The following is a 14,848-nucleotide window of genomic DNA, read 5'->3' on the forward strand; positions in this document are numbered from 1 at the left end:
TTCCCTCTAGAATAGAAGAACTCACTATCTTTTCCAATCCTATTATTTATCATTGCTTTCATTCTCTCTCTCTCTCTCTCTCTCTCTCTCTCTCTCTCTCTCTCTCTCTCTCTCTCTCTCTCTCTCTCTCTCTCTCTCTCTCTCCTTCTTCTTCTTCTTCTTTACTAGCCTATTCATCCTCCTCTGTACTTGAGTATTGTCTCTTCTCTCCCACAACTTAACTTGAGATAACCTCCCTTTTCATTTCAATAGACCTACCATGTCCTTACATCACCGTTCACTGGTTTTATTCCCTCTTCTTATCTCATATATCCATAAACAATTAATTCCCAACATTTTTCTTTAATGTATCAAAGTGGAACTATCTTTAGGCAACACGGTGTAGACTGCATCGTGGAATTCTGCAAATTCCTCATCTATTTTCTCCTATGTGTATTTCAGTTTGTTACTAAACGCGATTTTTAAAATTATATTTATAGCCATATTTTAACCCTTCCATAAATTAAAACTTACGTAGGCCTATAGATCACAGCCTAAAGCCTGTGTCAGAAGAATGCGAAGGTATATTTGGTCCGTTTTACAAATTGATCTAAATTTAAGGTTGTGGTGGCCGATGTGGTAACGGCCCTGACTGGTGAACGTCATACAGGGGTTCGAGTCCCGCTCAGACTCGTTAGTTTCTTTGGCCGCTGCAACTTCACCCTCCTTGTGAGTTAAGGATGGGTTTTGGGGGAGCCTATAGGTCTATCTGCTGAGTCAACAGTAGCCATTGCCTGGTCCACCTTGGTCCTAGCCTAGGTGGAGAGGGGCTTGGGCGCTGATCATTTGTGTATATGGCCAGTCTCTAGGGCATTGTCCTGCTTGCTAGGGCAATGTCACTGTCCCTTGCCCCCGCCATTCATGAACGTTTTACACTGTCTTGGGATATAGTTTTCTAGCTTGAGGGTAGCCTACACTCAGGCATACTATTCTATGTTTCATTATTTCCTTTCCTCATTGGGCTATTTTCCCTGTTGGATCCCTTGGGCTTATAGCATCCTGCTTTTCCGATTAGGGTTGTAGCTTAGCGAATAATAATGATAATAATAATAATAATAATAGTAGTAGTAGTAAGAATGTTTTGTGAATAGACTAGCGTTTTGTAGAATATAATTAGGGAAATTTAGGGAAATTTTTGACGCCTGTGAAGTGGGAATGAAGAGAGGAAATTACAGAAAAATATATATTTTCAGATTTTAAAGCAAAACAAAAAGGAAATATAACAATGAGCTGCAGAAATATAAAAACGAAAACAATTTATTTTCGCCTTGATAGGTGGAATATACTTTAGTTATCCCTTGTAGAAATAACCATTATAGAAAATTCCCAGATAAATCATTATAGAAAATTGTAGTATTTTCATGAATGGGTAACTCAAGTAAAATTGTTAATCTCAGTCGTGTTGAAAGATATTAGTCAAGAGAATCCTAAATTAATATTTAGAGATATTTAAAGCATTAAATTATTATTTAAAATTTATTTCAACATGACCAAGATTAATTAATATGAAATGAAGAATATTCGTAATGGGTTTCCGATAATAAGACAAACTATTGTTTGCTAAAATAGTCTTAACCTTTTAAAAGCCACACGATTCGTTTGATTGAATTAGAACAATATGAAAAATATAATCTTGAAACCAAATTTATGTTTTCGCATATCAAAAACAACATTTGAGAGGTCTCAATATTTTATCAACGGTAGAAAACTTACTTTTCTCGTATTTTATTTCCTTATTTCCATTCCTCACTGAGCTATTTTTTTGTATTGTATTTCCTTATTTCCATTCCTCACTGAGCTATTTTTCCCTGTTTTTAGCCCTTGGGCTTATAGCATCCTGCTTTTCCAACTAGAATTGTAGCCTAGATGATACTACTACTACTACTACTACTACTACTACTACTACTACTACTAATAATAATAATAATAATAATAATAATAATAATAATAATAATAATATGAGTAATTATAATAATAATAATAACAACAATAATAAGGATGATAATAATAGTATTTATAATAATAATAATAATAATAATAATAATAATAATAATAATAATAATTTATTCATTCTGACATTTCCTTTTGCAGATGAAGATATGATTGACATGCCCGATGGCTACAGGACCCCCGGTCCCCCTCTTGACCTGGAACCTGGACAGACTGCCATGAGCCCCCACCTGGGACCCCCTCACCCACCCCCGCCCCACCATCCATTCATGCATGGTAAGGCTCAAACTATGCTCTATCCACAGTGCATTCCATATATTCATCAGTTCAGATTTATTTTAGTTTAATTTTAATGATTAGGAATCTTTCTTGTATCAATAACTATATAATCCATTTATCCGTGAAATTGTATGTATATCTATACCTTAACGCGGTGAAAGGGTTTGTGTGTTGTAATGATCAGCAAAGCTGTACTAGTCAGGTTGGTTTGCTGTGAGAAATCAGACTAAATTCTCCCACCGTCGCCAATCCCCAGTGACCAGCGTGGTCACGAAAATGGCCAAACCTCAGGCGTGAATAGAGACGTGTCTCAGGCCTTTGTCCTGCAGTGGACTTGAAATGGCGGTATTTGTTGTTGTATATATATAACATATGTATATATATATATATATATATATATATATATATATATATATATATATATATATATATATATATATATATATATATATAGGTACATCATCATCATCAGCCGTCACTGTAGTCGCCGCAATAATTCCAAGCAAAATAAGCTCCACCCACCATGATGATTTAGCCAATAACGTCGCCCACGTTAGCTGCGGACACAATACACCCCCTTACAGATTTTAAACTATACTAACTTATAATCACTTGAAGGGGATGTGTTATGTCCCCTATTTACAAGGAGACAACATGATTGGCTATGACGTCATCAGTGGGTGGGGCTTATTTCGCCTGGAATCTCTGCAGGGACTATAGTCCACTACAGAACAAAGACCTAATATATATATATATATATATATATATATATATATATATATATATATATATATATATATATATATATATATATATATATATGCATGTGTGCATGCACCCCTTTTTCAAGACCCTTTTGAAAGCAGTGATTAATTGAAAGTTTGCCTCTCAATGTTCCCTGGAACTGTAACAACTCCAGGCAAGCATGTGTTTGAAAGATATTGTCCCCCAATGGGGAGATAAGGAAGAGAGGGTGAACTATGAGGTTTATAATCTCCTAATTAGCTTCAAATATTCAAAATTGTGACTCATTCGCTAGCGAAGCTATTTCATAATATAGCCTACATGCATTTGCGTATAGATATATTTTAGAAATGTATAGGCACTCATGATATGAAGATCATTTTTTTTCTTAAAGTATCTACTCTACAAATATATTGTTATTATAGTTGCCAAATTTTTAAAAAAAATCTTGAGATTACTCTATTGAGCTTTTCCTCGAGATCAAATGGTAATTAAATTTAAGAAATTAATATAAAAAATCTTGATATTACTTCACTGAGCTATCCATTAAAATCAATTGGCAATGATTTTTTTTTTAATATTCTCAATTCTTGATAGTACTCCACTAAGCTCTCCATTAAAATCAAATGGTACTGAAATTTAAGCAATCATATATTTTTCCTGATACTAGTAGACACTCCATCACAGTGAGTTCAAATGAAAGAGACCAGTGAAGTTAGGGATGTGTAGACTCAGAACAGTGCTGCTTAACCTTGCAGGTGCTGGCACGCCTCCATACATGGCAGGCGGTGGTGGCGGTGGTCACTCTCCTAGCGCCCCCGTGCCCCCTCATCCTATGGCTGCTCCATTCCCTTACTCAGAGCCTCTACCACCATACCCCACACCCATGGGTAAGTTTTAGATGTCGCTAGCACTTCTTTTTTTTAAGTGCTATAGGTTTATGTGTATATCATAATCATCACTTACTTTAATGTGAATGAGTCTACTAAAGATATCTTGTTTCGTTGATGCCTATTATACCCTAACCAAAACCTAGGTCATTCTCCTTTTCCTAGTCGACCTCTGCCACTATTTACAGTACTTTTGCCCCCTCCCACTGCACGTTGTGCCCTCAACCCAATAGCATAGTGAGAAATGTGTGTTACCAATCATTCTTAGAAGACACTATAGTCGCCGCAAAGATTCCGAGTGAAATAAGCTCCACCCCCTGATGATGTCTCATCCAATCACGTTGCCTCCCACATTAGCAGCAATCACAAATTTCAAGCTGTTGATGTAGGAGACAACATGATTGGCTATGACGTCATCAGCGGGTGGGGCTTATTTTTCTCGGAATTTCTGCAGCAACTTTAGTCTCGTCTGAGAATGATCGGTTAGACACATTTCTCTGCAGCGACTTTAGGGTCTTGATGACTGAGAGCAGACTTTAGTATTTTTAGTTTTTTACTTATACAAGTGAATATTTAATCAATATGAAGGACTTTTTATTAACTTTCCTCTCTCTCTTTCTTCACAGCAGCAGCAGCAGCAGCCGCCGCAGCAGCTGCAGCCGCTGCAGCGGCAAGTGGCGGGGTTAGTACAATGACAGGAGGCCCGGCCAGCGACCTCAGCTCCAACGGGTCTAACCCGAGTTATCCCGAATTTCCACCGTCCCCAGACTCTTGGCTTGGGGACATGCAACAGGACCACCACCCTCAGTACTAACTTTTTTTTTTAGGGGGGGTGGGGGAAAGGGGGAGCATCTGTCTCATCATCTGTTTGTTAAAGCTGACTTCCTTTCTTTTCGAAGTCTCAATGTGTCTAGCTCACTTTGTTGTTTAGGGGATTTGATTTTAAGGAAATTTAAGTTGACTAGAACTGGCATCTGTTTGATGGTATTATTATTTAAAGTAGACTTCATCAATAAGGAGTTCCTGTATTGTCTGTTAATCTAACTGGTCATTTTCTTTAAACTACTGATTAAAGAGTTTCCTAGAAAGTGGAAACCTTATGAGATCACTGGTAATCATTGTTGTTGAAGATTGCCTGGCCCTTTTGGCCAGACACGGGCTCTTTCAATCTTGCAGCCCGTAGACCGATAATCAAAAGTACTCTAGCTTATATTTACTTTAAAAGACATTGCATCTTTTGAATGTTGAACACCAACAATACTTAAATAAAAAATATCCTTTTAGACCAAGTAGCAACGACCTCTCTGCAATAAAGCAAGCCAAAGCTGCCTCACCAAAGATATATTTTATTCAATTAAAAAACTAGTCATTTAAGTTGAAGTATGTTGGGTCTAAAGCTACGTTTGTCATCCCTTTCTTAACTCGATGAGACAATGTTTATCTAATTAGTTTCCCTATCATGCAAATTCTGACTCATTCAAATTAACTCAACTATTTACTCTCAACGCATATAGAACCTCTCCCTGGAGAGCAAAGTGAGCCAAACGTCTGAAAATGGGGATTCAGAATCTAGTCACTGTATCAGAATGATTCATTAGTTCTCGTTGCGATCCAGAAGATCATATTGGATCTCGTAAAATTGACCAAGTCAGGAAAATGCCAAAGACGTAAGATGTGGAAATTGAATGTCCCACCTTCTAGGGCAGTGGTCTTTGCGTTTCTTTTCAAGAGCGAAGACCTCCAGTCGTGTAAGACACCATAGGCTTAGAGGAGTCCTTGAAAATCTTCAAGCGATGGCGTCGCCAATAGGCAAGAGTCAAAGGCTTCATCCTCTATTACTTCTTATTATTCTTGTTCTTCTTCTTCCTGATTTTTTTTTGGAAGGGAATGAAGAAATTTCCTGATTTTTTTTACCAGACCTGATAATGTACATACTAAGTTAATCCTTTTGTGATTAATGTTTTAAGTTAATTGGTCAAAAGGGATTGGTGTGAAAGTGAGAGAGAGAGAGAGAATGCTAGTGAGTGAGAGAGGGGGTGAGAAAGGTTATTTTTGATGTGGCTATTCTATGTCTGTCTGCCCTTTCTATAAAGATTCTAATTTGTATATACAATAAAGATATCTATATAAGATGACTGTCTTGTCTTGAGATAGTGGAAGCTATCAGCCAAAGTAGAACAAGGAAGTCATGTACATAACAAAAGAAAACTTGAAAAATTACATGACATGTTGAAGTGTCACTCTTTGATACAGATTATTATTATTTTCCCCTTTTTTGTGTGATTATACATACCAAAGATATTTGGAGAGTGGTGCATATTTTCCAATGAATACGCATTCACCCATCCTCTTCTGCTCCCATATTTTAAAATTTTTTTGTTGGGTTTTATCACGTGGTTTGGACCAAACCCAACCCACAGAAAATGTTGCAAATCGCGCCTAGTCTGGTGGCCACAGAAACATACAATCCTGAATATGTTAAACTGAATTATCTCCAGTAATTTGGTGATTGTTTATTTCCTATAAAGACCGGTGTTGAAACGATGCATGATGCAAGAATTAACCGTGAATATCAAGCACTTACATCCCCGGGCAGAATAGGTCTAATGATCTGATTGTAGCGTTTTTCTTCTGTTTTGGGGAGTGGCCTCCCTTACTTTTTGTATATACTTACAAGGATATGTCTGGCATGAGTTCGTATGCTTGTGATATTGTGTGAATACAAATTGTTTATAGTCTGCTCGTCATAATCATTCTTGGGGGGCCATTTTAAAATAAAATAAAGAAGACGAGGTCGAGTTGACCACTAAATGTAGCATCTTATTTCAGTGTTATTTCTACATTAGTCTCAAGATTTACTATCATCACTGGGAACTGTGTATCTGCTATGTAGATCTTGTACGTGTCCAATATATGTCATGAACACTTGATGTCTTTCCTGTAAAATAAAATATAAAAAACGATTAAAAAAAGTCAGTCTTCGGCCATGTTGATACAAGATGGGATTTTGAGATCATAGACTGTTCTGTAGTGATGGTCTGAACTAAAGCTACCTTATGAAATGTGGATTATTTCATTGTTGATTCAACTCTTAAATTCTGCAGGCCATTCATTGCTGTGAAACAATACATACAATTTAGCAAAAGAAAAGATCGAAAATCTAGTGAAAGTGATTAGTTCTTAAGTAATGTACTTATCCAAATATAATTATAATATATATATATATATATATATATATATATATATATATATATATATATATATATATATATATGTATATATATATATATATGTATATATATAGTGTAACACATTTTCGTTTCTAGATTCAATCTATGGTAGGTCTATATGATGACCTTGGTGTGAAATTTTTTACTGGGAAAATTTTACTATACACTAGATAGAAACATTATCAAGGAAAAAGAAAATTAAATTGGTAGATAATTATTAATCATTAGCATAACGTAATGAAATATAAGTTATGTCTGATCAGCATGATCAAGTATAATCAAAATAGGTAATACATCCACTCAGCCTTAGTTTAAGATTTGATTATCACGAGAATGTAACCCTCGGAGGACTATGTCAGTTTCTATGTTCATCATAAAATCATTTGACTTCAGAAATATAATGTATATTTTCCCCTCGAAGTTCTTCTTCTGCCCAGTTACTGACATATGGATGTTTGTTATGTGTTCATCTCACGTTTCTTCTGGCTGACTGATGAATGAAAAAAAAAATATGATGAGTCCAGCCGGAGCTGCATCAAATGTATAATAAATGATTTTATGTAAGTGTTGTTTTATATCCTTCTTTTTATCCTTCATGACTTGAATTAGGACTATTCATAAATGTGATCAAAAGAATGAGTTGAAGTAGTTGATGAATATGACATACGGGACCAGATCTACTTTTTGTCCGAGCCTCTGCTAAGTTGTAAATGGCTTTCGAAATATTCAGAATGATAGCTGAATTTTCATTTAGAAAATTATTATTATTTGTCCAGTTTTCAATCTGATTCCTACCAGCGCGTATATATCAATTGATATACTCTCCAGACACTATAGGCCTACATGGTAACTTGGAAAAGTACTAAAGACAAGTGGAAACCAGAGCTGATCTCATCGGAAATTATTCTTAATTTAAAACTCGTTCATTTTTTCAGCAAGATTCTGCCAATGAAAGACCCAGTTGTGATATGTAGCCTAAAAGCTTCGTATATCTCTATTAATGGTTTAATTCTTTAAATGCCTCCACTGGTTACTAAGAGTACAGAGGTCCACACTAAGTCTCATGCACTTTTAAAACCTTGCCACATTAAATAAAAAATAATTATAGGTAATAAGACCTTTAATCCAAACCAATAAACACAGCTCTCATATATACATCTGGTTTCCTCTGTCTATTATGCATTACAAAAGTTATCACTCCCTGATCAGTAACTATATGTTGTAGGCCTATAACGAAGAGAAGGACCGAATGTAATTTGTATGAGAGACCATTTGTCCTACTAACCTAAATTGAGTGAGGTTTATCCTGCATCAACTCGCACACATAATAGTTGTTAATTGTTAAAATGTTGCATAAATTGGTAGCATGGTATCAGTAGGATTATATATATATATATATATATATATATATATATATATATATATATATATATATATATATATATATATATAATGAGAGAGAGAGAGAGAGAGAGAGAGAGAGAGAGAGAGAGAGAGAGAGAGAGAGATCTACTACTACAAGAACACAAGTCTTTGTAAAATGAAATGAAAATAGTAATATCCAGATCAGCGTTGCCTTACGTATAAAGAAAACGTCTGATGAACAAATAACTTCTCGTAATTTAACTTGTTTTTTCTTTTTTTTACTTTTTCATTTACGTAATGTTGAAGACGTCACATTTGTGACGTCACGAGGCAAACTTCTTAGTCCATTCAGTTACAGTGACTGTCGGTGACAGTTTAGACAGTTGTTAAGCAATTAAACCTCCAAGAAGCTGATATTTGTCAGGACATTAGGATAATCACCTATGCTGTATACGGGAAATGTAAGTAGGTCTAATTATGTCTGAGAATTTTGGCTGATTTTATAAAATGATTTCATCCTATTCAATGTATAATCATCCTTGTTTACATTGTAGCCCACATGTAATTCGTATATATTAAATTCCTAGCATTAACTTCAAAGTGTTAATATCAGCAATGAGATGTCATGAAAAACAGTTAAAAGGCTAATTAGCATTAACAAATTTAAGCCTAGGCCTATTATTGCTTATAACTCTGATTTGGACCATGTATTGTTGAAACCCTTTGTTAGGTTACTTTACGTAGGTTGTGACAAAGTAGAGTCTTATTGTATTTTCTTTTTTTTTTCTTTCAGGAGTATCATAATACATTTCAACATTTAAAATTGTCATATATTGTATGTTAAATGTTGTATGATAAATTCTGAAGAACAAAAAGGTAAAGTTTTGGATTCAACCAAATTAGGAAATGTATTATATTAATATATTTTCCTAGTAAAGCACGTGATAACAAAACACTTCTTCTCAATACATTATTGTCGCTAATGCATACTTACAGAGAAAAAAAATATTTCAGGAATTGAAGGTCTTGACTTTTTCTAAGTTTAGTGTATATCTTTCCATGGGCACGCAAGGTAGCTCTTGTTCGTTTGTATGTCTGTTTTCATCTTACTTGGCTCCGCCCCATTGCGTAATGTGACAATATTTACTTGAATGCGCATTTGCTCCTCCCACTAATGTCGCTCCTCCAATCAAAATACTACTGGGTTCTTTTCAAGGGTTATTATTGGACGATTCATTGGTCTCTCAGTCTTGTTTCAAGGATCTGTTTTTCGTGCAATATAACATTGTAAACGATACTATTTTGTTTTTTTCCCTATTTCATTATGGGAGAAACCCGTGATTGTCGTTTGTTTTCGGTTTTCAAAAGTTCCGGTTTCTATATTTTCTTCACACGTCACTTTACTGTCATGGATCCTCCGGTACGGTTGTGTGAAATATGTCGTTATTCCTATTTTGATGTGATCGGCCGATTTCATGGGAATTATAATGGAACTCCTGAAGTAGTGAATCGTTTTCTAAGGGAGCATTCCGTATTACCTTTAAGTGTCCAGTGTGGTAAATGTGATTCGCCTTTACATTTTCGTGAGGATAGACATGTGTGGTATTGTACCAAATCTGAACGTATTCCAGTACTTGATGATTCAGAAGAGGGTCAACCACAACCTTCCACATCTTCATCGTCATCTTCCGTTTAAGGTAAGAAGTGATTTAACAAAATATATATATTCAAATTTACCCCTGGTTAAAGGGGGGGTCGCAGGGGGGCCCCCCCCCCGGTAGGGGTACAGGGCCCCTAGGTTAGGTTAGGTGGGTTTGTTAGGTTCTGTGGTGCCCTAAAAATTACTGTGGCCTTAAGGGGGGGTCACAGGGGGGGCGAAGCCCCCCCCCCCGGTAGGGGTACAGGGCCCCTAGGTTAGGTTAAGTGGGTTTTTTAGGTTCTGTGGTGCCTTGAAAATTACTGTGGCCATAAGGGGGGGTCGCAGGGGGGGCGAAGCCCCCCCCCCGGTAGGGGTACAGGGCCCCTAGGTTAGGTTAGGTGGGTTTGTTAGGTTCTGTGGTGCCCTGAAAATTACTGTGGCCTTAAGGGGGGTCGCAGGGGGGCAAAGCCCCCCCCGGTAGGGGTACAGGGCCCCTAGGTTAGGTTAGGTGGGTTTGTTAGGTTCTGTGGTGCCTTGAAAATTACTTTGGCCATAAGGGGGGGTCGCAGGGGGGGCGAAGCCCCCCCCCGGTAGGGGTACAGGGCCCCTAGGTTAGGTTAGGTGGGTTTGTTAGGTTCTGTGGTGCCCTGAAAATTACTGTGGCTTTAAGGGGGGGTCGCTGGGGGGCCCTACCCCCCTCCCCCCGGTAGGCTTAGTTAGGGGTATGGGGGAGGGGTGCTGGAACATTAATTATTCATTTATTGCAAATATCATTCAATGCCCCAACACCCTCCCCCCCTTCCCCCACCCAAAACCCCGGTTCCCAAAGGGTGTCCCCCATAATTGGTGGGATGAACTAGGGTATACATAGTAAATCTCTAAATCGGTTGGTTTGCAGTCAAAATAAACGTTAAATTCATTGAAACCACACTATTTCTGATGCAACAAATATATTTTTATTGCATTTTTCCAAATTTGGCTGAAACTAAAAATTTACCAAAAAAAAAGCCTTGAATTTCAAAGGAAATTATATTTAGATTACTTTGCACATATAGTAATGTATTAATATCCTTGGTGCTTCCCTTTATAATTCAGTCAGTCCCTTTATCTTTCCATATTTACAAGCATCAACACTGGACCTGTTATTATCAAGCTCATGACAGAGTGTATGTAATGTATACAGTTAATATACGATTGATGACAATCATCGTAATCACGAGGTAGTACTACAGTACATCACTTGGTCAGCACTATCATACAGTACCGGTAATAGTTCCCAAAATGAAGTAACATAAAACACTGTTGCCTGTTTAGTAATTTCCGAGCTCTATAACCTTGTATAACCTTGTGTGCTGTACTGTTCTATACAAATTCCCAGCCATATAGATAGAAATATAGCAACTATAATTTTATAGCATTTCTTGAATATTTTGAGGAGAAACCTCTTTAATTAAGCTGAATTGCATAGTAGTTTAATGATCCTAACCTAACCTAACTGCAGTACTATAGTAAAAAATTCTTAGGAATCCATGATCATTGCTGGTCTTGGTTTGCCCCCTCCCCCCTCCCCACAGTGTTTGTCACCCCTGAATCTGAAATGGCTTTGGAGCTCTATTTTGGTTCTACTTTTACCCCATGATATTACAAACACAACTTATCCTTGTGGGTATGCCATGTTTATGTGAGAACCTGTTATTCAAATATCACAATATGTAGAAGTACTGTAGATGTGTGTACCCCTAAATTCTGCTTATCTACCCTGAAACTTCCCAAATTTTGGGAGGGAGCCAACATAGAAAGAATGAAAAGGGGATTTTTCTTTTCGTCGTTCCTTTTTGCCTAACGAGGAACTAGGCAGAGTTTGGTTGGTACTGCTAGGGTACCACAGCCCACTCTTCCCCAGTTTCCATCACAAATGAAGCTTTATATGCTGAGTTCCCTACTGCCACTACCTTAACGGCCACCAAGGTAACGCGAGGTAGCAGACGGGTCTATAGGAACTGAATCGTAATCGCTCGACATATATTCCTATTTCTAGCTCGCTTTATTGCTTCTCTCACATCTATCCTCCTATCACCTAAGGCTTTTTTTTTCAATATTAATCTTACCCGATGATCATGTAGCTGTCAACTCTGTTGCCCGACAGAAATCTACGGTCGGGATACGCCAGCGATCGCTATACAGGTGGGGGTGTACACAACAGCGCCATCTGTGAGCAGGTACTCAAGTACTTCTTGTCAACAAGAACTCAATTTTTCCTCTGTCGTGCCACCGGCTAGACCTACTTGGATACGCTGTTGATTCTGGAGTTATTGTTCACGATTTGGTGATGTATTTGCTCTAGAGTTTAGCCTTCGCTATTCAGGAAGCTTTATCATTAGCTTAGCAAGCTTTTGGAATTAATTTGATTTAATTATGGTGACGAAGAGAGTATGGACTCTCTTTCACTTTTTATGACCCACCCTTCCCTTAGACGGAAGTGTGTTTAGGTTTTTGGTAATTTTGCTTAACAAAGTTAATTAACATTGAGCCCGTCATATCGTTTTTCCTGTTAAGAATTTATGCTATTTTAATTTTAATGTTTTTGAAAGAATTTCTTTGATAGTCTCGTACTGTTTTCAAAGTTGAACTAACGTTTTGTTTAGTCTCCGCAGTTGTTGACGTTCAGAACGTTCAACTTGCGCTCTATCGTTACGATAGAGAGAGAGTATTTCACGGTTTCACGTTGCAGTAAGAGTAAACCGATTCTAGCGTTTCGTTCATTCTTTCTTAGCTTAAATGGTTTTAATTCTAATAAAGGAACTTTTTATTTAGGAAACCTTTCAGTTTTTTTCCTTTAACAAATAATATGTTTTAACGATATATATAATTGGGCTCATCTCTCAGGTTCTAAGTCAAGAGAGAGAGAGAGAGAGATAGAGACGGAGGGAGAGAGAGGAGGATAAACGTTTCGTTCAAGCGGGTAACGTTGTTCTCGTTTTTTGCTCTTCTCCCTAGTCGCTATAGGGGAAGAAGGTAAAACGTTTCTAGAGTTTTATTCTTGTTCCCAGGCTTTATGCGGTGAGAGATTTTAAACGTAGTTTATTTGATCTAGTGTTTAGTCTCTTTTCCAGCCACTGAATTCTTTATCTTTCATTATGTTTTTCTGTTACATTGTAATACTGTTTTCGCAATTACTACCTTTTATTGAAGGATAGGATTGCGTGTTTCAGGTACAAACCACTTAAAGTTTCGAGTTCAGTGAAATAAGTGCAAACAGAAAATCAAAAGTGATAAAGTGATATGCGCAAAGTGTTACAGTGTTGCGTTCGAGGGTTCGTCTGTTCGTGCCAGTTGTTCACCTAGTCCGATACCTCTTACAAGCTCCCAAGCCCAGGGGAGAAGTAATGTCGAAGGACTTATGGGTTCCACAGGCCTTGATCGACGAACAGACGTTTCCCTCCGTGGTTTCGGGTGTATCTACACACGTTGCCGACGTGATCACCCCACCCACACAAAGACGAGAGAGCCCATTTATTCCTCGTCTGCGGAAGAGGTTTCTCGCAGAAACCATGGACCAAATCTTGCAGCTTTTAAGTGCAAGTCGGTCCCTTCCGCGCAAGTCCAACGGCCTAGGTGTAGCCACTGGGTCAGTTCGGACTCGCTGCAGTACGACAACTGCACACCTCCCAAGAGAGGCAAGGTGGTACCGCAACAGGCAGTAACTCCGTCTGTTGCCGCACCAGCTGTTTTAGACCCTCAGTCACAACGGACAGTAGCTCCGTTTGTTGTTGTCTTTCATAGACCCTAGTGGTCCATGCTGCAGACTATACAGTCTCAGCTTGCTCCTTCATGCAGGAGTATCATGCTGGAAGGTTGACAATGCACCTGTTAACCTACAACCCGCCGAGGTTGTGCGCTCAGCAGATACTGCGGCTGCCTGCTCCCACCCTCCACCTGTGAGAGCTCCACTACCGATGCGCAGTCCACCCTGCCAGACGCATGTTCTTGCTGCACCATCTGCTAACATGCGTGAGCTACCGCATCAGCAGTGGGAAGGTTCTGTAGAGCTGCCGGGTTCCAGCACTATGCGGCATTCTCCGCAGCCCATGCAGCATGCTCTGCATACCTTACAGCATGCTCCGCATACCATGCAGCATGAGCCGCATACCTTACAGCATGCTCCGCATACATACAGCATGCTCCTCAACCCACCGCAGCCCCTCCCACGCACCAGCACTCTGCTTTTGTTGTTGCCAGCTCCCACACTCCAACTGCGGAGAAGGTTGACGATGCACCCGTGGGCCTACACCTCCCACGGTTGTGCGCCCGGCATGGCTTCCTGCTCTCACACTCTTGTTGTGAGAGCTCCTCCACCCATGCACAGTCAACCCTGCCAGATGTATGATGACTCCCACACACAGAGCACTCCGTTGCCGTGCGTGAGCTACCACAAGCTGCCGTGTTTTGACACGGTGTGTCAGCCTCCGCAACACACTGTGGTTACCGCCACTCGCCAGCAGCAAACTAGTCAGTCAGGAGTTGAGGCTTCCCCACACAACTTTGGTTGTTGCCAACTCACAAACTGTCATACAGTTACATGACGTTGCCTTCTGGTCTGCTACTTATACACCAGTGCTGTATGTCCTCACGCTCCTGTTGTGGTTGACAGTTCAGTTTTTGACAGTTCACAGACTGTCAAGTAGTTTCATAACGTTGCCTTCTGGTCTGCT

At 38.7% G+C, this 14,848-nt stretch overlaps 1 protein-coding gene and 1 long non-coding RNA gene across 12 annotated transcripts in view; both read left to right on the top strand.

The window, feature by feature from the left end:
• Positions 1 to 7,099, top strand: part of LOC137648378 (LIM/homeobox protein Lhx3-like) — a 58,508-nt gene extending 51,409 nt beyond the window's left edge. For 6 of the 8 annotated variants that reach the window (XM_068381301.1, XM_068381300.1, XM_068381305.1 and 3 more), the window contains 3 exons: positions 2,131 to 2,265; positions 3,753 to 3,902; positions 4,529 to 7,099. In XM_068381301.1, coding sequence (XP_068237402.1) covers positions 2,131 to 2,265; positions 3,753 to 3,902; positions 4,529 to 4,716 — 473 coding nt within the window. In that variant the 3' untranslated portion in view covers positions 4,717 to 7,099. The remainder of the gene's footprint in view (positions 1 to 2,130; positions 2,266 to 3,752; positions 3,903 to 4,528) is intronic. The other 2 variants (XM_068381307.1, XM_068381308.1) reach the window with 1 other exon arrangement.
• A 1,722-nt stretch (positions 7,100 to 8,821) lies between these two features.
• Positions 8,822 to 14,848, top strand: part of LOC137648379 (uncharacterized) — a 151,227-nt gene continuing 145,200 nt past the window's right edge. For all 4 annotated transcript variants that reach the window (XR_011045601.1, XR_011045602.1, XR_011045599.1 and 1 more), the window contains exon 1: positions 8,822 to 8,958. This is a non-coding gene — a long non-coding RNA (uncharacterized lncRNA). The remainder of the gene's footprint in view (positions 8,959 to 14,848) is intronic.

This window comes from Palaemon carinicauda, chromosome 10, assembly GCF_036898095.1.
Source record: "Palaemon carinicauda isolate YSFRI2023 chromosome 10, ASM3689809v2, whole genome shotgun sequence".
NCBI lineage: Eukaryota > Metazoa > Arthropoda > Malacostraca > Decapoda > Palaemonidae > Palaemon > Palaemon carinicauda.